The sequence below is a fragment of the Meriones unguiculatus genome, chromosome 2 (genome assembly GCF_030254825.1).
Source record: "Meriones unguiculatus strain TT.TT164.6M chromosome 2, Bangor_MerUng_6.1, whole genome shotgun sequence".
Taxonomy (NCBI): Eukaryota; Metazoa; Chordata; class Mammalia; order Rodentia; family Muridae; genus Meriones; species Meriones unguiculatus.
In genome coordinates this window covers 48,866,883-48,890,580 of record NC_083350.1, presented here as the reverse complement: position 1 = coordinate 48,890,580, position 23,698 = coordinate 48,866,883, and the positions used below count along the sequence as shown (strand labels likewise).

Here is a 23,698-nt window from a genome sequence, read left to right as displayed (position 1 = left end):
TCTTAGATGCAGGCAGTGGTAGTTTTGCTCTGCCCTGCCAGCATCCTGCCGCTCTGCGACAGGAGTTATGCAAACTGGACATTACCGACTCTGTTTTGCTCCTTGCTGGGTCTTGTGCTGCCTGAACATGACCCAGCGAGGTTATATGAGCAGGGACCATGATGCATGGCACTCACCCAGCCCCAGCCCTTCAGTCCTTCTTACTGGAATGTACATGCTTGAGTCTTGTTTACGTGGAAGTGAAAGTTTCAACGATATACCTTTGGAGAGCTTTATGCCCAGGGTGATGACTTACACCAACATACCTATTAAGAAGCAGTGAATTTTGAGTATTCTTATGTTATTTCTTCACCAGTGTCCCAAATACCACAGAGGGACTATGTTAAAGGGTTTGAGCTATATGGAGTCCCCACGTACTCCAGGGACCTCAATCCAGAGGAGTGATGAGTCACAAGTGTGCAAAATGCTTATATAGTAGGTCTCTCTCTCTCGTCTGTGGGATGATCCCCAGGCTCCATCCAATGACTGACACTTTATGATTAATCTGGGGTCAGTTAACATAGCTAGCTAAAAATAGGTAGTCTGGAACTGGAACCCAGGATCCAAAGCTAGTTAGGACGGAAGCAAGAGTTTGGGACTGATTGGTCTGTAACCAGTGTCTCATAGGATTCAAGAAGAGAAGGGTAGTTTCCTTGAATAAGCTGGAGGTAGTGCACTACAGGCCAGGCACAGATTTTGAGCAAGGCAAACAACAGGTGTCTACTGTAGTTTCCCTGAAAGACTTCTCTGCTAGGTCCAAGCTCCTTTCCAGGTTCCAGGCTCTGGAATTCTCATTTCATTCAGCTGTCCTCCCTGGCCCAGAGCCCTGTATTGACTGCATCACAGCTCATTACCTCATATTCCACCAGGCCCAGATCTAGCCTCTCATCTGCTGTGGGGCCCAGACAGTGACATCAGGTTACCTTCTGCCTGTAACCTGGCAAGGCAGCCCTCCTTTAGAAGGCCCCACAGAGGCCCCATTGTTCATTAGGAGCTGGCACTTCATCCTTGTTGGCAGCGCTGGCAGCACAGCCTTTCAGGTGCACCTGGAAGCATTCCCAAACTTAGTCTGCGTTGCACTTCTTTCTACTTTGTTGAGGTGATTGTCAGCATAACTCTCTTTCGTCCTGTTGGGGAGGCAGAGGCCTGCCAGGCAGATGGTGAAGGGACCCGCTCAGCTCACACTCTTTGCTTAGACTTTATTTTGTGAGTTCTGACTGAGGGCACATTTGGGCTGAAATATGACTTGTGTGCAGCTGTACTCATCACATTTGTTGTGCTTGTGCTTTGGGGCTCTGAGGGTCCTTCTCTCCTTCCATTTTGAAATAACATCCTTTCTTTCCCCCCTCTTGCCTGTCCAGAGTCTCAAGTTTCCTTCCTCCCCACAGTGTTCTGACTTTCAGGATTGCCAGGCAGGAACCCTGTTCTGAAGGAGGCCCTCTGCCTGAGAGGCCAGTTCTGAGAGAAGCCTGGTTCCCTACTGTCATGTTTAGACACTTATTAAGTACTCTTCCCGTGAACATCTGTACCAGGGAGGGATTTGAAACTGGGTCCTGTGTTCCCCCCCCCCAACCAACTGCCTCCTGTTGTGTTGCAGAACAGGGTGTTGTGCTTAGGATCCGCGTCAGCTGAGCTGTGGAAGGTGGGCCAGGCTCTCTTCAGTAGCCTGAGCTCCAGACTGAGGACAGCCGCACCTGCTGAGCCCAGTGCCCTTTACCAACAGCCTGGCTCAGAAGGGACCGTAGGGTCCCTGTGTCCTTTGTTCAGCACACTTCAAGCAGATCGCACTGCAAATACTAGGAGAAGAGACAAACCAAACACAATCGAATGATGCGAGTCATCACCCTTAACTTTAAGAGAGAAAATGGAAGCAAAAGAGAGAAGTACAATATAATTACCTCCTGTTTCCCCTTCCTTCCTCTCCCTCCCTCCAGTCCCTCCCATGTGCCCTTCTTATTTTTCTCAAATTCATGACCTCTTTTTATTTAATGATGTATGCATGTATGTATGTATGTACGTATGATGTGTATACATGACAGTCATTTACACACAAAGTATGATACATACAATATATGTGTGTGTGTGTATATATGTATATATATGCGTATGTATATAGTGTGTGTGTATGTGTGTCTGAAACAAGCTAAAATACAAATCCACCGTGTGACCCAGCTAGAATACTCTGGTCATATGCTGGAAGGACTTGATATCCTATTCTCCACAGATACTTTCTCGGTCATGTTCATTGCTGCTCTACTGCACAGTAGCTAGGGAATGGAAACAACCTAAATAACCTTCAACTGAGGGAAGGGATGCTTTTATTTAGCAAGCCATGTTGATCCGGAAAGCCAGAACCTTCCATCTTATTAAATCCAGGCCTTGTTACGTTATGCCTCCTGTTACCCTCCGCTGGGAGTTCGAACTTAATGCCATTTCCCCTTCAATGAGAGAAGCCTGGATAGATGGTAATTTGAATGATTAGCCTAATCTGCAGGAAGGCTGCATGTGGAATTAAGTTAAGCACGCTGTAGTGAGCAGCCTTGTCTGTCAGGCCACTTAAAGGTACCTTGGTGATTTTATGCCCTGAACAGAAGCTGAGGGCTCAGGAAGGAGCATTGACTTTTATTGCTGACTTAAAGGAAAGTTTAGTTTTTAAATTTGACAAGGGCCCTCGAGAGTTTTCATTATAGATACCATGTGTGGGGTTGGCTTCTTAAGAAAATCCCAATACAAAAACAGTGCCAGGGCTTAGTTCTTCGGGAGACTGGAAACCGGCTCAGATGGGATGACAAGCTGTGGGCTAAAGAGAATGGGTCTGAGAGGGTCTGAGAATGTGGGCCTTGAATGTGTTACAGAATCACACGGGGAGGGTTTGGCAGCATGGACCAGTAGGTTAGGGAGACTGATGTTGCTTCTGAGCCAGGCTTCTTCCTTGGTGCCCTGAAGTGTGAGATTCCCATGAACATACATGCGTTGTAGTGCAGGGAATCAAGCCCAGGGCCTTGCACATGCTAGGCTAGCACTTTACCACTGAGCTATATCTCCATCCCATAGGATTTGAATTGTTAGAGCAACTGCAATGAAAATGTTAATTTCTAGAGCAAATTAATACTTTGTGCAAAGTATCTTAAGTACTTATATAAGTATATAAAGCATTGTTATATAAGCAGTTATTTATTACTTTGAGTTAACATTTCTTCTGTGAAATGGTCTGAGGAACAAACCTTGCTGAGTATAGGCAGAAGGACTTAAGAAGGGCAATGACTAGGAAGGCCAGTTTAATTTCAATAATTCGTTTCGTTTTCCTCTTTTTCTTATTAGATTTGTCTTCGGCAAAGCGGAAGTTCGCAGATTCCTTAAATGAATTTAAATTCCAGTGTATAGGAGATGCAGAAACAGATGATGAGATGTGTATAGGTAAGTCATAAGCCATGGGAGATGAAAACATCTGTTGTTCATCGCAGCAAGCCTTTACCTGGGCTAGGAGCCCGTGAGACTAGTAAAGGTAGGAACCCAGCGAGTAGTGGAACAGCACAGATGCACGGGTCAGGATGGGCTTCTCCTGCGCTGGCCTCACTCCCTGTCCAGTGGCAGGAAGAAGCTCTATCCCACCTTCCTTCCGTGTTCTTCTGGCTGGTTTTGTGACACTCTCCTTCCTCCCTCCCCCCTTAATCCAACCACAGCACTAAGAACCTAGGGCAAGAGCTAATGTGGATGATAGAGAGATCTGGATTAAGGTTGCACAGTGTTAGCTGATGGACTGAGATAGAATAGTACTATGTTTTAGTTGACTATTTTAAACGGAATTAGTGTGTAAGCTGAGTTTATCTCAAGTTCTAGGTTTTTGTTTTGTTTTGGTTTTGTTTCTTTATATTTCAAATGTTCACAAATTTGATTGAGTGACCTTCCATTCTGGCCGGGTAACAGTTGGCTGGAGCCACATAACTGTTACTGCCTTCAGAGCAGGAACAGGGCTCAGTCACCAGCTCCCTGTGTCTGCAACTCTCTCTCCTTTAGTTTCCTTACTGAAAGGTTGAGGTGAGCTCCTATATATCACCATTCCCAGTAAAGAACTGTCCCCTGCTTTATTGTACAGGCAGCTCTGAGCGCAGAGCATGGGCACAGTCAAGACTCATCACTTTGCTGGGTCTCATATTCATTTTTTTTCCTTATATTGGGCATCCTAGTCGATTCCATAGAGGGGGGAAGGACTAAGAAAAGTTGGGGCTGGGATTGTAGTCCCAGAGTAGAGGATGTGCTTAGTGTATGAGAGGCATAAGAAATAAAAAGAATTGACAAACTTAAGGTTGCTCATTAACCCATTAGATGTTTTTTTTTTTTTTTTGAGTCTGTTGCCAAGCTGAGCAACAGGGTTTGGGTTTGCGCACAGACAGCTGGAAAGTAGCTGAGAGCAATGAAAATGTGTCCTTGTTGCAAGTCTCAAGGCCTTTCCAGCATTGCCTAAGTATCCCACTGTCCTCAGGGGTCCTCCACTAAGTGCCTGATGCCTTCATGAAAGATTCTGGTAAAGACCATCTGTGTTTGCCTGCTGTGCTGCAGGCTGCACTCTCTTAACGAGGGGCTTCAGAACTCAGGGAGAAGGAACCCAGGGGATGCCAGAGATGTGGCTTCTGTTGCGCGCAGAACTATCCCTTTAGTTGTCACACCAAAAGAAAGGTTCGATCCCGATGCAACCCAGCAACAAAGATTGAAGAGGTTGAATCCTGCACAGGAAATCCTTCAACTCTGGAACTATGCCCCTTCCAGCCTCAGGGCTGGGAGTCTGCCAGTACCTCACCAGTCCTAGAAACTCTCAGGAACAGGTGGGGCTTTTCCTTGGAGAAATCCTGTAGCTGGTGTTCCAGGTGCAATTGACCTGCATTTCTGGGTCATCCTGTCTTTAGTGGTTATTGATTAAAAGATGAGGGAATCTGACATCTTTGGGCATCTGTGTGTATGAAAGGAATTTAAATCGTAAGTTGCTCGTGCACACCCGTCATCCTGCTTTTGCTTCATGACCTCTTTCTTTCTTCCAGCGAGATCTTTGCAAGAATTTGCTAGTGTTCTCAGGAATCTCGAGGATGAGCGGAGTCGCATGGTGAGTATCCAGAGCTGTTCTCAGTTCTAGACAGTCTGTGTACACTGAGAGAGCAAGGAATTTACTGTCAGAAGATCCAGGTTTAAGGCCAGACTCTGCCTCTGGAATACTCTGAGGCTCTGAACCTTTGCAGATTTTGAAGCTTTCTGTGAGTGTTAAAACAATTACTGGTCCATAACTTGAAGAGCATCACTGTCCTCAACATTCACTGTAGGTTGGGGAGGTGATTCAGTAAGGTAATCTTTGCATAAGCAGGAGAACCTGAGTTCAAATCCCCAGCCCCCACATAAAAAGCTGGGTTTGGTGGTACATGCCTGTAATCCCTATAGTTTGCTAGGCAGTTGTTCTGGCCAAATTGGTGAGTTCCACATTCAGTAAAAGACTCTCAAAAGTAAGGTGGAAAAGTGGACAGATACCTGAGATGTAACATTGATGTCAACCTTTGGCATACATGCACACACACACACAGACACACACACACACACACACAGAGAGAGAGAGAGAGAGAGAGAGAGAGAGAGAGAGAGAGATTTTAGAGTGATGTCTTTGACTGAGTTAACTTTCGGGAACCTGGTGGAAGGAAAAAGCATGTGTCTTTGTGCCGTCTTAGCCCTGTCCATAGCCTTCTGAGGAAAGACATCACTGAGTTTTTGCCACACCTCTAATCCCAAGGCGCCTGCCACATAGCTGGTCCCAGAAAATGCCACCTGGCACAGGAATGTGATTGTGGTAGCTCCTCAGAGACATAGATACTCTGCAAATTTAAGCAGATGCTGGCCTCTAGGTTCCAAAGTAGTGCTTTCAAACTAGTGCCTGGGCAAAGCCCCTCTGCATTTCCTACATCCCCCAGGCAGCAGGAGTGGGAACAAAAGCCCCCAACAGGCTTTGTACGGCCTTGTACCTGGGGTGAGCTATAGGGGCTCATTTCCGGACAGGCTGAGCCAGAAGGATTCCAAAAGTGGAGCATTACCCTTCTGTCTCTGTAGCAGTTGCTGACAACATGAGCTCCGGGTTACCAGACACTGTACAGCCAGAGCCTGACCTGTTCTCTGTAGCTCCTGTGATAACTCTGAAGTCCCATCTGTATCATCCCCATTTTCCAGATGAAGATACTGAGGTTTACAGGAGCCAAGTTGCTCACCCAGGCTCACATGGTTAATAAACTGCAGTCTTGGTTCAAATCCATATCGGCATTATACCAAAAGATGTGGGAATTTCTTTAAAACTCTTGAGTACAGAAGGCCCCCCCTTCTGATTTCCTCTTGCTGTTTTCTTGAACCCAAGTTGGAGCATTAGTGGCAGTGGCAGGTGTGGTGGTGGGCAGATGTGTGTGTGAAAGCTTGAGTGTGCACACATTAGTGCTCGAGAAATGGAAATGGATTTTCTGAGTCTGATTCTCAGTCATGTCAATATTTGGGGGTGAGAGTGTGGTAAGAAAATCACCATGAATACCCTGCAAATTCCTGTGGCCTGTGGTAGGGGAACAATGACTGGATTATACTTTTTTCAACTTGTCTCTGCAACTTTATTATTACCCTCTACATCGGAAGAGGCTGTCACAAGCCTCTTCCCACCCTGGGACAGCTTTATCATCAGTTCAGCTCAGCAAAGCTCCCTTTTGGGGGAGCCATGGTTCTCTGGGATATTTGGCCAGCCATTGTGTTATCTGGGCATCTGGCTCATTCCTTGGATTCTGCATTTACCACATGTGTCTGGATGATTACTGTGGGCATCTGTGTGGCTAGTGCCTATGAGTTCCTTGAGGGCAGAGAATGGCCCTCTCTGTCCCACCATCAGTCCAATTACTCCTTACTGTCTGTAGCCTCTCATCTGATATATAAGAACACAGGTCTTGTTGACACTAGACAAGATAGTGCTTAGAGTACTGGGATGAGGACTTGTCTTGCTTCCCTCATGAGCAGCTGAGTGCTGGCATAATCCGAGTCTCCTTAGGACTAGAATCTCAGCATGGATGCCTGCTGGAATAACTTGGGGGACTTTACAAGTGCAGATGTCTGCGACCAGGACCAGAGATTGTGTTGTTGGTCTAACGTGTGGCCTGGCTACTGAGATTTGTAAAAGCTCCCCCTTCCCCTATAGGGATTCTCACATGCAACCAAAGTTGGAAACCACTCATCAGCTGGCTCAGTACACCTCTGCGAACTTCAGAAACTCTCATTTGGTTTATGGGAAAGACTTACATAAACTAATTAAACAATACAAGTTGTTGATAAAAATCAGATAAGTTTACACTGCGGTGTTAACTTGTACTCCGCAGCAGAGGCGAGTGCTTTCAAAATTAGGAAACAGGCAAATGGAAACAAAGAAAAGGAAGACCTGTCCGTTTTCTGTCCTTCACACTATCCAGGCAGTTCTTTCCTGTGTCCGGCAAGAGCCTCTAGCCTTTACTGTGTTGTTGCAATTGTGAAGGGCATGCATATGATTTAGAGAAAATAATGCTTTGTTGAAGTTGAGATTCCTGAGATAATTAGTTGAGAGAAGAGTGAGCAATGAGTAAAGATTGTAAAATATTGTGCTGCTTTAGAAAGGACTGTAGAATTTTAGAGCTGGAACAATTTAGCCCCTGCATTCTTTGGATTAGGAAATTAGAGCCCAGAGAATTTAAATGTTTTGTTCATGGTCGCACACTTGGCAGTTTGTCAAGAAGTCATTCATTCACTCACTTGGTCATTCAGACGTGTTTGAGTGTGCCTTTGTTTCTGATTTTTTTGGTGCTTTGGGAACACTGGGGGATGAGTGTGTATTTAAAGGGTGTTGTATTTGTCTGTAGATAGTACTGAGCCAGAAAACTACCTGGCATATATGTGTTCTGAAGGGCTGGGTTGACAGATAGCTTCTCTGAATTACAGTTTTGGAGGTCAGGGAAGGCCTCCACAGAGAAGCAAACTTTAAGCTGAATCCTTGATTACAATCTGTATAAGTGCATCAGCTGGAAAAGCCAGAGGCAATGGTCTCGAGATAGGGCAGAGTTGGTGCATTTGAGATCCCTTGGTATGACAGTGAATCAGATTGTGGGAATTGATGGCTGAGCCCTGTAGAATGCAGAGGTCTTAGCCCCAGTTAATTCCCTAAGGTAACTCATCATTCTGGAAGATCTTTTCCATAGAAGATGTCCAAAGGTGTTTTGTTTTTTAACGGAGGCTCACTATAAATGTACTTTGCCTCTAGCTTGCGTGAATGGTGAACTTATGTCACCTGAAGCCCAAAACTAATACTGTCTCTGTTACCAGGTTCGTATAGCCTATAAAGGGCTGCCTACCATTTGGTTTCATGTATTTAAACCTTGGAAGGCTGGAGTTGAGAGGATTGTAAGTTCCAGGCTGTCCTGGGCTGCACAGTGAGACTTTCTCCAACAATATCAAACTCTTCACAGGCAGAAGGTCACATTTGGAGCTTCCAAGTAGATTCTCTTTTAAGGAGCTGTTGTACAGTGACACACTGGGAGGGCTGGAAGAGCTGCTGTAGTTCATTACTAATCTCGGCGTTTCCCCCTGCCCTTTGCTTTTCTTCATCAGATTGAGAATGCCAGCGAGGTGCTCATCACACCCTTGGAGAAGTTTCGGAAGGAGCAGATCGGGGCTGCCAGGGTGAGGATTTTGCAAACTTTGCTCTGATGTGTTGGGGTGGAAGTCTGAAATCTGCATCGGCCTGGGTCCTGGTTACTTGACTCTGTTAGTCTTCTTGTGGCGGTTCTTCTGTCCTTCCCACTATTTTGTACAATACTACCTATGCTTCAGCCAATGTTTGGCTGTGAATCCCAGCATCTGCTGGGTGGAGCCTCTCAGGGGACAGCTATGCTAGGCTCCTGTCTGTGAGCATAGCAGAGTATCTTTAATAGTGTCAGGAGTTGGCTTTCTCCCATAGGGTGGGTCTCATTTTTTTTTTCATTATATCTCCTTCTCTACCACTCCATCCACCCGTACATTTATATCACAGTATTATGTAAATTTAAGAGAAAAAAACAAAGCTTAAAGGCAACCCAGGGAGCCCTGAGAGTCAACCAAGGAGCCCTCGGAGCTCTTTGCCTGGTTTGGACAGTGTCTTGTTCCTGAACTTATTTGATGCTAAAATTACTTTTCCTGCTGCCTCTCTTTTCCTGCTGCTGCTTTTTGGTTGCTATAACAACCTGTTGCACAGGGGTCCTTGTGCCAGGAAGGGGAGTTTGTCCTAGTTTCTTTTTTGCTGTTGTGATCAAATACCCTTACAAAAACAGCTTAAGGGAGAAAGGGTTCTTTTCAGCTCACACTTCCAGGAAACAGTGCATCCTGAGTCACAGGGGTAAGAGCCTGACGCAACTGGTCACATCTCATTCACACCAAGAAACAGAGCAATACACCCTGCCTCTCCTCCCCAGTCCTCTCTATACAGTGCAGGATCGTGCTCTGATGGTCTCTCCCCTCAGTTAGCATAAGCAGGGTAATCCCCACAGGTATGTTGAAGCCTGTCTTCCAGGTGATTCTAGATTTTGGCAGGTGGACAGCAGTAACCCATAACAGGGCCCCTGGGAATCCTTGTGCTAGAGGCCCTTCAGATCTTGACATAGCTGTGGCCCTGAGTTCACGTTTCTGAATCGAGCAAGCTGGCTTTTTGTGTGCAGGAGGCAGAGCTGTAATGCTGTGCTTTGTAGTAAGTAGAACAGATATGTGAGAGCAGGGGTTAAGAGTGGGCCTAGAGCTTTCTCAGACAACTAGGAATAGCGCTTCCTCAAGACCCAGCTATACCACTGCTAGGCATATACCCAAAATTTGCTCAAGTACACAATAGGACATTTGCTCAACCATGTTTGTAGCAGCTTTATTTGTAATAGCCAGAACCTGGAAACAACCCAGATGTCCATCAACGGTGGAATGGATACAGAAATTGTGGTATTTTTACACAATGGAATACTACTCAGCAATCAAAAAGGAGGAAATCATGAAATTTGCAGGCAAATGGTGGGATCTAGAAAAGATCATTCTGAGTGAAGTAGCCCAGAAGGAGAAAGACAAACATGGAATATACTCGCTTATATAAACCTAAAAGATAGGATAAACATAATGAAATCTATACACCTAAAGAAGATAATCAAGAAAGCGGACACGGGGTATGATGATCTATCCTCATTTAGAAAGACAAATGGGATATGCATTGAACGTATGACAGGAGTCTACTGCAGAAAGCATCTGAAAGACTCTACCTAGCAGTGCTCCAAAGTAGATACTAAGACTCATAACCAAACCTTCGGCAGAGTACAGGGAATCATATGAAAGAAGGGGAGTTTGATGTGGAAAGGATAGGAGCTCCACAAGGACCAAACATATCTGGGCACAGAGTCTTTTCTGAGATGGACACTCAACCAAAGACCATGAGAGGATAAAACCTAGAACCTCTGCTCGGATGTGACCCGTGATAGCTCAGTAATCAATCAGTTTTTCATAGTAAGGGGAACAAGAACTATTTCTAACAGGAACTCAATGACTGGCTCTTTGACCTCCCCACCTCCCAAGGGAGGAGCAGTACTGTTAGGCCACAGAGGAGGACTTTGCAGCCAGTCCTGAAAATACCTGACAAAAGGGAGTCATATGAAAGGGGAGGAGGTCCTCCCTTATCAGTGGACTTGGAAAGGGGCAGGGAGGAGATGAGGGAGGGAGGGTGGGATTGGGGAGGGAATGAGGGATACAGCTGGGATACAGAATTAACAAAATGTAACTAATGAGAAAAATAAAATTAAAAAAAAAAAAGAGTGGGCCTAGAGTTAGACTCTTGTTCCAACTTTTACGCCTGGGGACTTGGGGAGGTTTCTAAACCTCCCCACCTCCATCTGCTCATCTTTAATAATACTTTACCCCACAGGGTTCTTAAGAATAAATGAGTGAGTTCTATAAGGCACCTAAAATAGGGCATATCCTAGAGCTATCTGAACAGAAGGACAGTGTCATTTAGTCATTCGGCTGTGGCTATCACCCGAGACACACACCAGTTACTAAGAGTATGTGAGAAGGGCTTCAGAGGTGGCTGGCTCAGTGGATAAGTGTGCATTTGCTTTTACAGAGCGCCCAAGTTTCATTCTAGGACCCATATTGGGTGGTCACAATTTCTCACATCTGCCTATAATTCCAGCTCCAGGGTATCTGATGTCTCCCTCTGGCCTCCAAGGGCACTATAATCACATGTCTAAATACACACACACACACACACGCATGCACTTATACACACACTTAAAAATAAAACACAAAATAATATATGTGAGAGCCCAGCAGTTACGGTTGATGAATGACAAGTGGATATGGTTGTTCTAGCTAGAGAGGAAGACATTAGACACAAAGCTCTAATTCCAAATTGTAGTATGTGCTTGATCAAGCTGATACTTTTGTTGTATTGGAACATTTGCAGTGAAATGACGCATGTGATGAAAAGGAAGTGTTTGTAGGTGACAGATACCTGATCTGCAGGTATCAGCACTACCACTGCCATCACCATTATCACCATTATCATCATCAGTGTCACCATCACCAGTGACAACAGCAGCAGCAGCAGCTCTACCACCACCCACCACCATCAGCACTGTCACCACCATTATTACAATTGCCACTTCTCCCACCCTTTTTTTGGAGTTCCAATTGCTGGAATAAACCACCATGGCCAAAAGCAACTTAAGGAAGGAAGGCTTTAGTTTCCCTACCTTTCAGAAGGTATCACCAAAGGAAGGCAAAGCAGGAGCCTGGAGGCAGGAACTGAAGCAGAAGCCATGAAAGAACACTGCTCACTGGCTTGTTCCTCGTGGCTTGCCCAACTTGCTTTCTTATAGCATCTAGGACCACCAGCTCGGGAATGGCACCACCATCCACCTCAATCAAGAAAATGTTCTGCAGTCCAATATGCTGGGGACATTTTTCTCAGTTAAGGTTCTCTCTTCACAAATGGCTCTCGCCTGTGTCAGGTTGACGTAAAATTTGTCAGCACCATTAGCACCTCCACCTATCATCACCATCACTACAGCCACTGTTATCATGAGCATCACCACCATTACTCTGACAGTTACCACTACCACCAACATCACCAGTACCACAAGCGGACTCCATCACCATTATCATCACCCCACCATTACTATTGGCACCACAGCGCCATTTCTCATCACCATCACTGAAATATGCCGAGTACTCTGCATGCAGCAGTCACTTTGCTAAGTAACTGCATATAGTTTCACTCATTCAGTCCAAGTAACTCTGTGAAGAGCGAATGTTCGTATTTTATTGCAGAGTTGAGATCTGGAAGATGAAACCTGAGCAATGATCTCGTCTCACTCCCCTATGTTTGTAGAGGAGAAAGTCGAGTCCTAGAACGTGATGGTAGTTGCTTACGATTTGCCCCTCTAGAGTTGGGAATATATTCTGTGATCTTGACCTTTTTCTTGATCTGCCCCTCAGTGGTGTGTCTGGAAGACAGAGACTACCTTAAGTCCTGAGCACTGCCCTAGCTCGAGAATATTACCTTGCTGTGGTGGTATTCACTGCCAACTTGATGGGATCGAAAACCTCCAAAGAGGTAGCTCTCTGGGCATGCCTATGAGGGACTGCCTTGATGTAGGCAGCAGCACTGCTGGGCTCTGGTCCTGGACTACAAAATAGAGAGAAAGCTAGGGTCTGGAGAAATGGTTTAGCATATACTGCTCTTTCAGAGGACCCAGGTTTGGTTACTAGCACCCGTGTTGGGGCAGTTTATGCCACCTGTAACTTCAGCTCCAGGGTATCTGACTCCTCCTTCTAGTCTCTGTCTCCACCTAGCACTCAGGTGTACACACACACACACACACACACACACACACACACACACATTAAATCTTGAAAAATAAAAGGGACTGAAAAGATAGCGTAGCAGTTAAGAGGGTATATACTGTTCTTCCAGAGGACCTAAGTTCAGTTCCCAACACCCATATTGGATAGTTCACAACAGCCTGTAACTCCAGTTCCAGGGCATTCAACTTCTACCTTCTGGCCTCCAACGGCCCCTGCACTCACGTGCATATAGCCCTACACAGACACACAGAGATAGACATAATAAAAACAATATTTTAAAAGCAGGAAAGGAGAAAGCGAGCTGAGCGTCAGGCCTCATCTCCCTCTGCCGCACTGATTCTGGATGCACGTGTGACCAACTGTCAGATTCCCAGCACCACAGCTTCCCTGCCGTGATGGAAGTCAGCCAAATAAACCCTTTCTTCCTGGGCTTGCTCTTGTCAATTACTGTGTGACAGCACTGAGACAGGGCACGGTATACCGTGTCCTAAGGCTTTTCCTGCAGAGGCCTTGGCACTGTCCCAGCATGAAGGCTACTGCCTTTTCTTTTCTTCCTTCTTTTTCTGCTCACTTCTTCATCCATTGGCCATAGATGTGGAGGCTCCAGTCGCCTGAAAGTTACAAAATGCCGGTGACTCATGTTCGCTGGCCTTTCCTAACCTCTGGCCAGTGGCACTGCCTGGTCTTAGGGTGCCCTGTGGGGTTGCTGGCCACTAGGCTGGTGAGAGTGGATGTGTGTGATGTGAGCATTGAATGGAGTTGGAATCCATCAATCCCCAAGCTTGTGGATTGATGGAGAAGAATTGCTTGCCTGGGCCTTTCTCGATTTGGAGGGGCTGTGATAGAATCATGCGGAAGAGAGTTACATGGCGGGTTCACAAATCACGCCATGCGACCGGTTCCATGTGGGAGGTTTATTAGGGGAAGGGGTAGGGGTCGCAGAGACCGTCTCTAGACGAGGCAGGAGAGAAAGAGAGAGAGAGAGAGAGAGGAGGAGCTTTGGGTTCTCTTATAAGGTGACCCAGGGCATGTGCAGGTAGTTTCTAGTGGTCAGCGGGTGTCTTCTGGTAGCCTCACAGATGCCCGATAACCAGTTCGTCGGGTTTCTTAGGGCTGGCAGTAAAGATGCCTGCTTAAGAATCCCAACAGGCAGTGTTTCTACAATCCTTTTCTTCATTCATGTTTGCTGGTTTCATGGTTTGCTTATGATTAGGCTTTTAGCCAAACTCAGATCCGTAGGAATGGATTCCTGCCTGCTAAGTGCTGTATGATCACTTCTGCTCTCTGTGAGGCTTAGGATCTTGCTGTTGACCAGATAAATGCTGGAATCTGGGAGACCTTGGCTCAGAGTGTTCTGCCCTAGGGCATTAGCGCTACTGGCTCTTTTCTGAATTTCCCCTTGGCCTCCTCAGGTGTTTAGCAGGTCTGAATCATCACCTCTCCCCACTGAGGCCTTTCCCTTTTTTATTTGTTTGTTTATTTTTGTAGCTCTTGCAGCAATCTGTAATTACACTGCTTTTTGTTTCCTGGTTAATTGTGTTTCTCTTTCTACTAGAATACTCCCATCATGAGAGGAGGAATTACTGCCCAAAGCAGGGCCTAGGACAGCCTGATTGCTCATCATGAATTTGTTAGGTGAATAGAGAGATGGTTTCTTTATTTGACTGGAAACGACTTTTTTTTTTTAAATTTTTATTTATTTATTTATTTTTTTTTGTAGGCTTTAGAATTGTTCAAAATATCTCCTTTGGGCCCCAGATAAGTTAAAAGCAGGACTAATACACCGAGTTAGTGCACTTGAGCGTCTGTGTTGGACTGGAACGGCTTTCTAGCCTGCCTTGCCCTGCCCACGGCAGTGTGAAGAGCAGGGAGACTGCCTGTGACCGTGTCTCAAGTGGGCAGAGCGTGGGCAGAGCTTGATGTCAGCTTTGTCATTCTCTATGACATTTTGCAAATTGGCTTCCTTCTGAGATTTCTTACCTATAAAATGGGGAATAAAATTAGAACCTTGGTGACTCAAGAACTTGGTGGGAGAGGGAACACAGGTTGATATGTATATTATTAATTTTTTTTTTTTTTTTTTTACTTTTAGACAATTTAAGCTAATAGAAACGTCTCAACACAAGGAAAGAATTTCCACGTTCCATTTCCTTGACTCACACTTCCGTAGGCCACAGCAGATTTGCACCATCATGCCTTCCCTACTTTCCAGTCTGTTACGATCTGGGCTTTCATTCGATGAGTTGTGCTGCCTGGGTGTCCCGCGCTGCCATCACCACAAGCCCCATTAGCGGGCAGCAGTGATGCTTTCATTTTGAGGGTGGCCTGCCTCAGTGGGCATCATCTGAAGAGCCTTCATTATCAATGGGTAGGGGGAGCGGCCAACTGTGGGCGTATGAAAGTCCCGAGGGCTCCAGCTACCTCGTAACCTCTTAACTCTTTCTCCATCCTCCCTCTCCCTCCTCCTCCCCAGGAGGCCAAAAAGAAGTACGACAAAGAGACAGAGAAGTACTGTGGCATCTTAGAAAAGCATTTGAATTTGTCTTCCAAAAAGAAGGAGTCCCAGCTGCAGGAGGTAAGGAACCGCGGAGTGTTAGGCTATGCACAGTGCGCTGGGGACGCGTGCTGATTGCCCTTTGTGAGCTGATACCTGGACTGAAGGAGAGCGGAGCAAAGGCTCAGTCCTGAAGCCTCCTCCAGGGCCACGCCCTCTCGTCCTCCAACCCTGTACCCGCTCGTAGCCCACTAGTGGCAGGGGAGCACAGTGCTGCCCGCTGCCTCCCGAGAAGCTCCTGTGGGTATGCCTCTTCATTTCCGGCTGCGGTCTGCCTTGCCCTTCTCTCACCCTTGGCCTTAATGTGGCATTGTTGCCCACCTCTGATGAGCTTGTCCTCCTGCCTCTTATCAGTAATTTGCAAGACCGGCATACTTTGTTTCCTTAATAATAACTTTTTATTATTTCAATACAGTATTTAATACTTTATCTCTTTTTTAGCTCTAACAGTATCTTACTGTCGTACATGTATTTTAATCATTGTTATCTTTTTTTTTTTTTAAATATTCTTTTATTGGGCATGGTGGCAGAAACCTGTAAACTTGCTAGGCTGAGGAAGGAGTATTATGAGTTCAAGGCCGGCCTGGGCTAAATAGGGAGAGACCCTGTCTCAAAAAAACAAGGGGTTAGTTAGGGCTAAACTTAGTGGCAGAATGTAAGGTCATAGGCTGATCCCCAGTACCACCCCTCAAAAAAAGAAAAAACAAAAAAAAAGAAAAAAAAATTCTCTGACCTGCTCCTGGTTTTCTTGAATATGAATTTAAAAGAACAATATTGGAAGTTCTTTTAAAAAGTAGATAATTTGGAGAGAAAAGTCAGTGTGGCATTCATGGAGTGCCCACCATTTAACTGTAACTTTTTGGTTTGAGTCCTTAAGCACAGGAGGGAGGAAGGGCAGCAGTGTGGAGTGATGCTGCCATCTAGTGGATGGTGGTGATATTTTAAAAAACAGTGTGTTTGTCAACGACTATGAAGTTCACACCCACAAGTAGTATTTGTTCTTCAGTTAGTATTTACTGGGTACTTCTACAGATGTCTGTTCAGGATATAGGTATTCTATGGGAGTGAAAGTAAGGGTCTTCTCTTGTGGAACTTGTAGTTGTAAAGAAATCACTCTCTCGTGTGTGTCCATAGATATAGTGTTTGGCAGTGTTCAGTAGCTTACCATTTTTCTTTGGTATCATGTGGTTTGATTTCTTTGAAAAATTCACCTCTGTATATTTTCCCCTTTCTTAGTGTATTCTATAGGTAATGACTTGGTTTTCTGTTGAATTCTGTCTTATTCGCAGGCAGACAGCCAAGTGGACCTGGTTCGGCAGCATTTCTATGAAGTGTCCCTGGAGTATGTCTTTAAGGTGCAGGAAGTCCAGGAGAGGAAGATGTTTGAGTTCGTAGAGCCTGTGAGTAGCTGTTTACCTTCATCTGACTAGCAGCAGGCAGTGGTGCTGAGGGTGCTGAGCAGCCCCGGCCCAGAGCGGCGCCTTCCCTTAAGGGGCAGGGCCCTTCCTAGCATGGGAGCATCATAGCTCAGTGATGGCATCCATACAGCCAGCGTCTGCTCCTGCCTCTGGCTGATCTGCAGGGAGGGGGAATGTGCCAGTGGGAGTCCAGGGTGGAAGGGCCCTTATCATCCTAGGAAAGAAACCACAGCCTGACAGTCCTGCTTTGCCCCACTCTTCCATCAATAATCCAGATGTAGGGGTTAGCCGAGGAAGCAGTGAAATGTGCGCCGTAGTGTTCCCATTCTGCCCCTGGCTTCACAGCTCCCTCTATCCCGGTCAAGTTCTACAAGAGACGCGTATTGAAGATGTTTTCACACAGTAAATTTGTCATAGGCTAACAGCAGCACAGAGATTCTGCTCAGGGACCATGCTAGAATTCAGGCTTGGCTGGTGCCCTGCTGGGCGTGAAAGAGTGCCACGTGGGAAAAAGTCTGACCTTTAGGTTGTACCATCATTGTTATGGTTCTGGTCAGCTGTGGTGCCACTCTGCTTACAGTGGCACCTGAACACGGAATCCACAGCAGGAAGACTTCACGGAGGCGCCGGGCTAACAAGAGCCTCAGCTTAAACCACCAGGTCTTTGATGTCTTCAGCCGTAATATGGCCTCTGATTTAGACTCAACCTTAGGATCTCTGTATAAATAAAAGATCTGTCTTTACCTGGTTGCCTATCGAAGACCCACACAAGGTCAAAGTTCCTGCAATACGCCCCACTCCCAGTTGAGAAGCAACAGGTAGTCAACGGCTGCCCAGCTTTTCTCGGGGTGGGGACCCTGGCCTATTGCCCATGCTGCTGCTGCGGACAACTCTGACTGACTCAGTAGGATGTGCACACACGTGTGTGTGTATGCATGTGTGTGTGTCTGTGTGTGTGATGTGATGTGAGTTGGGAAAAAGAGGAAAAGAAGGAAGAAGTTGTGGGGGAGAGTGAATGTTGTCAAAATGCACTCATAGAACTCTTCATAGAGTTTCAAAAACATTTAGCCACAAAAGACCTTTCTAAATATAAAACATAGTATTCTTAGGAAAATATGTTTCTTTTGGTGAGCATTTTTCTATCTGGCCCATCTGACTTTTGAGTCTGATCTTTCAGTAAGGCATATTTAACAAGTATCACACCTATTAGTGTGAGCTGAACGACAATCACAAAACCCTCACACACAATAGATGTCTACTTCGCACATGTTTTTCAGGCTTGGCTTGACTCATTTGGCTGGGTTTTTTCTTCTTCTTCTCCCTCTCTTCCTTCCTCCTCCTCTTCTTCAGCACCATCATTTTATTTTTTGTTAAGAAATTTGCAGAGACAGTTCCAGCTCTGCTACTTCCTAGACGGGAGCTTGCACAGGCTACATCCAAGTGCTTCTATTTCTTCCTCTGAAAATAGGGACAAAACCAATACATACCCTCACAGATGCTGTTAAGAATTGAATCATAATGAAGGTAGAGAAGTAAAATCAAGGACTTATTTCATGTTGTCCTTTAGTACAATGTGGCTTCAACAGCACCTTGCAGCACACCCCCCTGGGGCCTCACTAAAATGCAGATTACAGGCCCTATCCTTAAATGTTAAGCTTGGGATAGAACAGGACAATGTGAATTTCTAACACCTTGAAAACCACTTTGAGGGCTGGACTGGCCTGGTTGTTCATGACTTAGAAATGCCTCTGTGTGTCTGAGTGAAAGTATTTCTTTGTGATAGGTCTGGTCTTGTGACTCCTAGAGAAGGGAATAGAAGTGAAGAAGTTAAGTTGCTGTGAGGGGAGAAGGATGGTCCTAAAAGAACAGCACACAAAGAAGATTACTTTTATGTTTTATTTATCATTTTATATTTTTTATATAAATTATTTTATATTTCCTATAAAAAATAAGACCAAAGGAATTTAAAGCCAGTGTAAACCTTAGCTTTGCACCCCAGCCATGTACCCCTCTTCTGCCTCCACAGGATTTGGTAGTGTAGGTTGAGCTATTTGGGAAAATGTGGATGCTAACAGTAAGATAGGTGCTGTTCAGTTCCAGTGAAGGGTGGCTGAGCTTACAGCAACAACCCTAGGTTTAGTTGCTCATCTTGGGTATCTCTTTTAAAAGGCAGCTGTGTAAGAGCTGGAGAGGTAGCTCAGCAGGTTCGAGCACTGGCTGCCCTTCCAGAGTACCAGGTTCCATTCCCAGCACTCAAGTAGTGGTGATCTCATGCCCTCTTCTGGCCTCTGAGGGCTCTGCGTGTACATGATGAAAAGATGTACACATAGGCAAAATACCTGTACACATAAAACAATAAAATAACAAAACATTTAAGCAGAAAGAGGGTCTGGAGAAGTGCTTGGCCCAACGTTTCAGTTGCATCTGCAGGGAGGAAGAAGAGGGAAGAAGAGCCTTCACTGTGGATACCCAGACTTCAGAGGAGCCCCTCTCCTCTATTTCTGGAATTGTCTAGAAGGAAAGGGGTGTTTGCCTTCCTTTCTGGAAACTGTCATATAGAGAAAGTCCTAAAGCTTTCATCATCTTTGAAAGAAAGAGTTCAGTACTGGCCTTTGGTTCTATAGGGTACTAATAATTAGTTACTGATTTGTGTCAGGGCTATATGTGGCATATGCTACCACTAATTGTTTTACAGACAGAGAAGCCAGCATGCCTATCTCTGACCTCCCATGAGAATATAAAGCAACAGAGCAGAGAGAGGTCAAGCTACGATCACAGTACAGTGTAGGTTTTGTCTGGAGCTATTAAGGACAGAGCCTAGGTCCTATTAGCCGTAATATGTAGATTTACTGACTCGACCTCAGTAGGTCAGTTGGAGCAAAGGTAATTGTGAAAAGCAGAAAAAGGAGATTTATTCAGTGTGGCCACATTGGGGAAAGGCACAAATAAAGAGTTCCGGTGAACCTGTCTCTCCAAGTCCATCTTTGAGGTCCTGAGAGGAAATCTAGGTTTAGACAGAAGGCAAAGCGTGTGTGTAAATGCATAACTAAGTATTCCTGGTCAAGGGGCGATACTGCCTCTGTCAGCCTCAGCTCTAGCCTGTCCTGCAAGGATTGGACAGGCTATCAGAACTGTAGTCTCACAAAACCCCAGCCCCAGGAGAACTACCTCTCTGAAAAGTGGGGAGGGTGAAAATAAGTATAGGTGTGTTCACTGAGGGGCTGACGGGCTAAATATAACAGCACAAAGGAAAATAGATACATTTCTGATTAATGGGCGGTGTGCCTGTGTGTGTGTGTGTGTGTGTGTGTGTGTGTGTATGTGTGTGTGTGTGTCAGAGAGGACCACTCAGCAAACCCAAGTGTGACTTCAGCAGCCAAAACAGCCATGATCACATAGCGCACAGGTCCTCCTCAGCCTTGTTCTACCTTTTATCGTAGCGTAGCCTCCTTCTTCATGTCAAAACTGTGAATGCAGGAAATCTGGACAGGACTTGGGAAGGGGCTGGGAGGTTTGTCTATCAGCCTTGGGAAGAAATAACAGGAACGTTGTGGGCGTTAGGGTGGTTGTTGAGAATATGAAGGCCTTCTGTGGGAACTGTGGTGAGCAAGTGTTTTCACCTCTCGGTGTGAAGGAGACTAGACCAGGAACATGCTCACCCATTAGCCTTAGGGGATTTAAATGAGCGTCAAGGGACCTAGCATAACAGAAGCCAGCGGGGTCTGTGTCATTTCATAAAGGGGTTCTTAGTGTTTATTGCAGGGAAGTTGAAGAAAGCACAGAAATGCCGCTGGGCTGAAGTCTATCCTGGGTGATTTTCTGTGGTTTGACTTTGCTCGTTAGATTATAGGCTCAGAGCACACCAGCTTCTTTATCATGAATCTGTGTGACAACCTGATGTTGTCAATGTTCTAGAAGGCAGCCAAGGTGCAGCTCCAGCCTCCAGCCTTTAGTTCCCAAGAGGTGCCATTCTTAGACAGTGGTAAACATTGGTGCCAAGGAGAACAGGGTTCAAATCCCTGCTGACATTCACTGTGAATTGGGGAGCAAATTAGTCTCTGGAGGTGCCTCCTCATGATTAAGGTGGGTGCTTGTAGCACTTAGGGAGGTTGTAAGCATTCAGTGACACAGGGCCTGGGAGGACAGAATCCTACCCACAGAGCTGCCCATGTCTGTTGTTACTGCCTGTACTTCCCAGATGGCATTGGAAACTCAGATCCTCCCCTCACCCTGTCTGAGTGCGTCTGACTTTCTTCCCTCTACAGCTACTGGCCTTCCTGCAAGGACTCTTCACTTTCTATCACCATGGTTATGAGCTGGCCAAAGATTTTGGTGACTTTAAGACACAGTTGACCATCAGCATACAAAATGTGAGTTGGGGCAGGGACAAAAGAGGGAAAGAGGGACAAAAGGAAGCTCTGTTTGCTCCAGAGCTCCCCCTCATGTATTGGAATGAGGTGTGTGAGGTGGGGTCCTGGCGAGGTTCAGAGGACAGCCAGGATCTGATATTTCTAGAATGCAAGATAGCCCAGGCCTAAGCACCATTTCTGTGCCAGAAGTGTTGCTGCTGGTTATGTGTGTTTTTCATAACAGGGTCAGGATTTCCTTTGGCAGTGGAAATTCTAGTTCAGCACAGCCCTGATTAGCTGCCTTCTGTGCAAGCAGCTGCTGGCCACCCTAGGCATTACGTTAGTGTCCAGGAGTGGGAAAGGGAGTTGGCCTCGGGCTCAAGTAATGTGCTCTTGTCCAGCTCTTAGCAAGACTGACAGGACATCTAAGTCAGTGCCATTCTAATGGAGTTGTCTCTCTGGCTTAAACATGGGACCTTTGGGTGCAGTGTTGTTTAGGGTGTTTGAGCCATAAGTCACGGGGCAAGCTTTACTCTTGGACTTTGGGATTAACCACAAGCCTCAAGGTACTCCTGTGTAGGAACTAGATCCAGTTCTTTCTGCATGGCTTATACTGCATGGCCTTTAGATGCCTGGACCTCACGTGGTTCCTTGTTGACTTGGAGACCAGTTGAAGTATGACAAAAATGGTTTCACAAAGCATAATACCCCTCCCCCAACTTTCATTCTGGGGATGAAACACAAGTCCTTATAACATGCTATACAAGCTGTACCCAATTCCGGGGTTCTTCTGAAGGCAGCCTTTGACATAGGAGATTCACAGGCAGTAGGTAACTTAGTGTTTCTGAGAGGCTGAGCATGGAGGGTACTGGGCCACTGGGCTACGAAACAGCTGCAGCTGGAGGCTTCAGGCTGTGCCTCAGTGGTTCTGAGTGGGCCTGGGTAGAAGCCAGGGGTTTCAGGCTGCTCTCAGTGAGGGAATGGTGTAGAAATCCAGAGCACACCTTTTGGGAGGGTGTCATGTTTGCTCCATCAGCAAGCTAAATTTCCTGCAACTGGAGTGTTGAGGACCGTAATCCTAAAGGTGTGTAAGCAATGCTCTATCTAAGTCACACTATTCTGAAATGCTTGTTCAATGCTCCATCCTGATCCAAGAGCTGCTACTTATCTTCAGGAGTTAGGCTAGCTGTTTGCATGCTTTGTAAATTTCCTTGGTGATCTTGGTGGTTGCTAGAGTTTGACTCATTCAGATATGGGACTGTAAAGCAAAGGTGTACTTTTGCAAGTGAGTATTTGCCTATTTCCTAGACCATTGAATGGCCCTTATTTGCCTTTAGATATAAGGTTTCTGCTTGGGATGATCTTCTGAATTATTATGAGATTTTTTTTTTCTTCATTTGATTATTTGAGTAAAAAATTCCTTTCATCCCAGACAAGAAACCGCTTTGAAGGAACCAGGTCTGAAGTGGAATCGCTGATGAAGAAGATGAAGGAAAACCCCCTTGAGCACAAGACCATCAGCCCCTATACGATGGAAGGATACCTCTATGTTCAGGAGAAACGTAAGTGAGCTGGCCGGTAGGGTCGGGTGCTCTTGCAGCCTTGGGTAGGCCTTGCTTCTGACAGTGCCTACAGATCTGTGTCCACAGTCTTTTCCACCCCCAAGTGATACGTTCTGTCTCCTTTGTGCTAGGATTTTTATGTGGTTGTTCCTGTCTTCCTAGTGTCACTCTCCTTTTGAACCTCTGTGCCTTCATGTGCTTGTATACCCTGTCCTGACCACATGGACGGTGGCGAGGTCTTACCACACCACACCTTCTTGAAGGCCTTAATATTTGATTCTGTTTTCAATTGAGAGTAGTCATGGCTTTGGCCCTCTTTCTTTTCTTCTCACCTCTTGTTACACTAATACTTGGATTTTATGAGGAGTCAAAACAAAAATGAGAAAGTCAGAAAGAAGGCCCCTCTCCTTGTAATGAATTCAAGGGAGGAAATGACAGGGGCTGTACTTGAATGCAGTTTTTAGTGACGACTTACAGTTCACACCTTAGGCCTTTGGAGAAGGCTTCGAGAGTATGCCACCCAGGGTAGCACCCCCAGGCGCTGGGAATAAGACATATTGAATGTTTTCTTTTCTTTAATGGTAGTTCTATTAGCCAGCAGCCCTCCTCAACAGGATCTTGCTAAGTAGTCCAGGCTTGAGACCTTGAACTCATAGTTATCCTGAGTTTTCCTTTTGAGTTCTAGAATCACACACATGCGTGCCACCATGCATGGCTTTTCCCATCATGCTTTTAGCGGGATGCGGTATTCCTTCTGATCTCTGCGGGCTTTGTCTTCTTCTCTGTGGTCCTCTTGGGCCGTGACTTCACTCCTGAAGCTCCAGATAGAGTAGGCTAGAAACATGCTGTTTTAGCGATTATCTGCTTAGTGCTAAGGCTCAC

The 23,698-nt window shown here is 45.8% G+C and overlaps 1 protein-coding gene across 4 annotated transcripts in view; it reads left to right on the top strand.

Annotated features, from left to right (window-relative positions):
• Arhgap26 (Rho GTPase activating protein 26) overlaps positions 1–23,698 on the top strand; it is a 387,586-nt gene that overhangs the window by 102,923 nt on the left and 260,965 nt on the right. For all 4 annotated transcript variants that reach the window (XM_021642211.2, XM_021642215.2, XM_021642212.2 and 1 more), the window contains exons 2-8: positions 3,361–3,456; positions 5,076–5,137; positions 8,674–8,745; positions 15,407–15,508; positions 16,777–16,887; positions 21,171–21,275; positions 22,687–22,816. In XM_021642211.2, the coding sequence (XP_021497886.1) occupies positions 3,361–3,456; positions 5,076–5,137; positions 8,674–8,745; positions 15,407–15,508; positions 16,777–16,887; positions 21,171–21,275; positions 22,687–22,816 (678 nt within the window). The remainder of the gene's footprint in view (positions 1–3,360; positions 3,457–5,075; positions 5,138–8,673; positions 8,746–15,406; positions 15,509–16,776; positions 16,888–21,170; positions 21,276–22,686; positions 22,817–23,698) is intronic.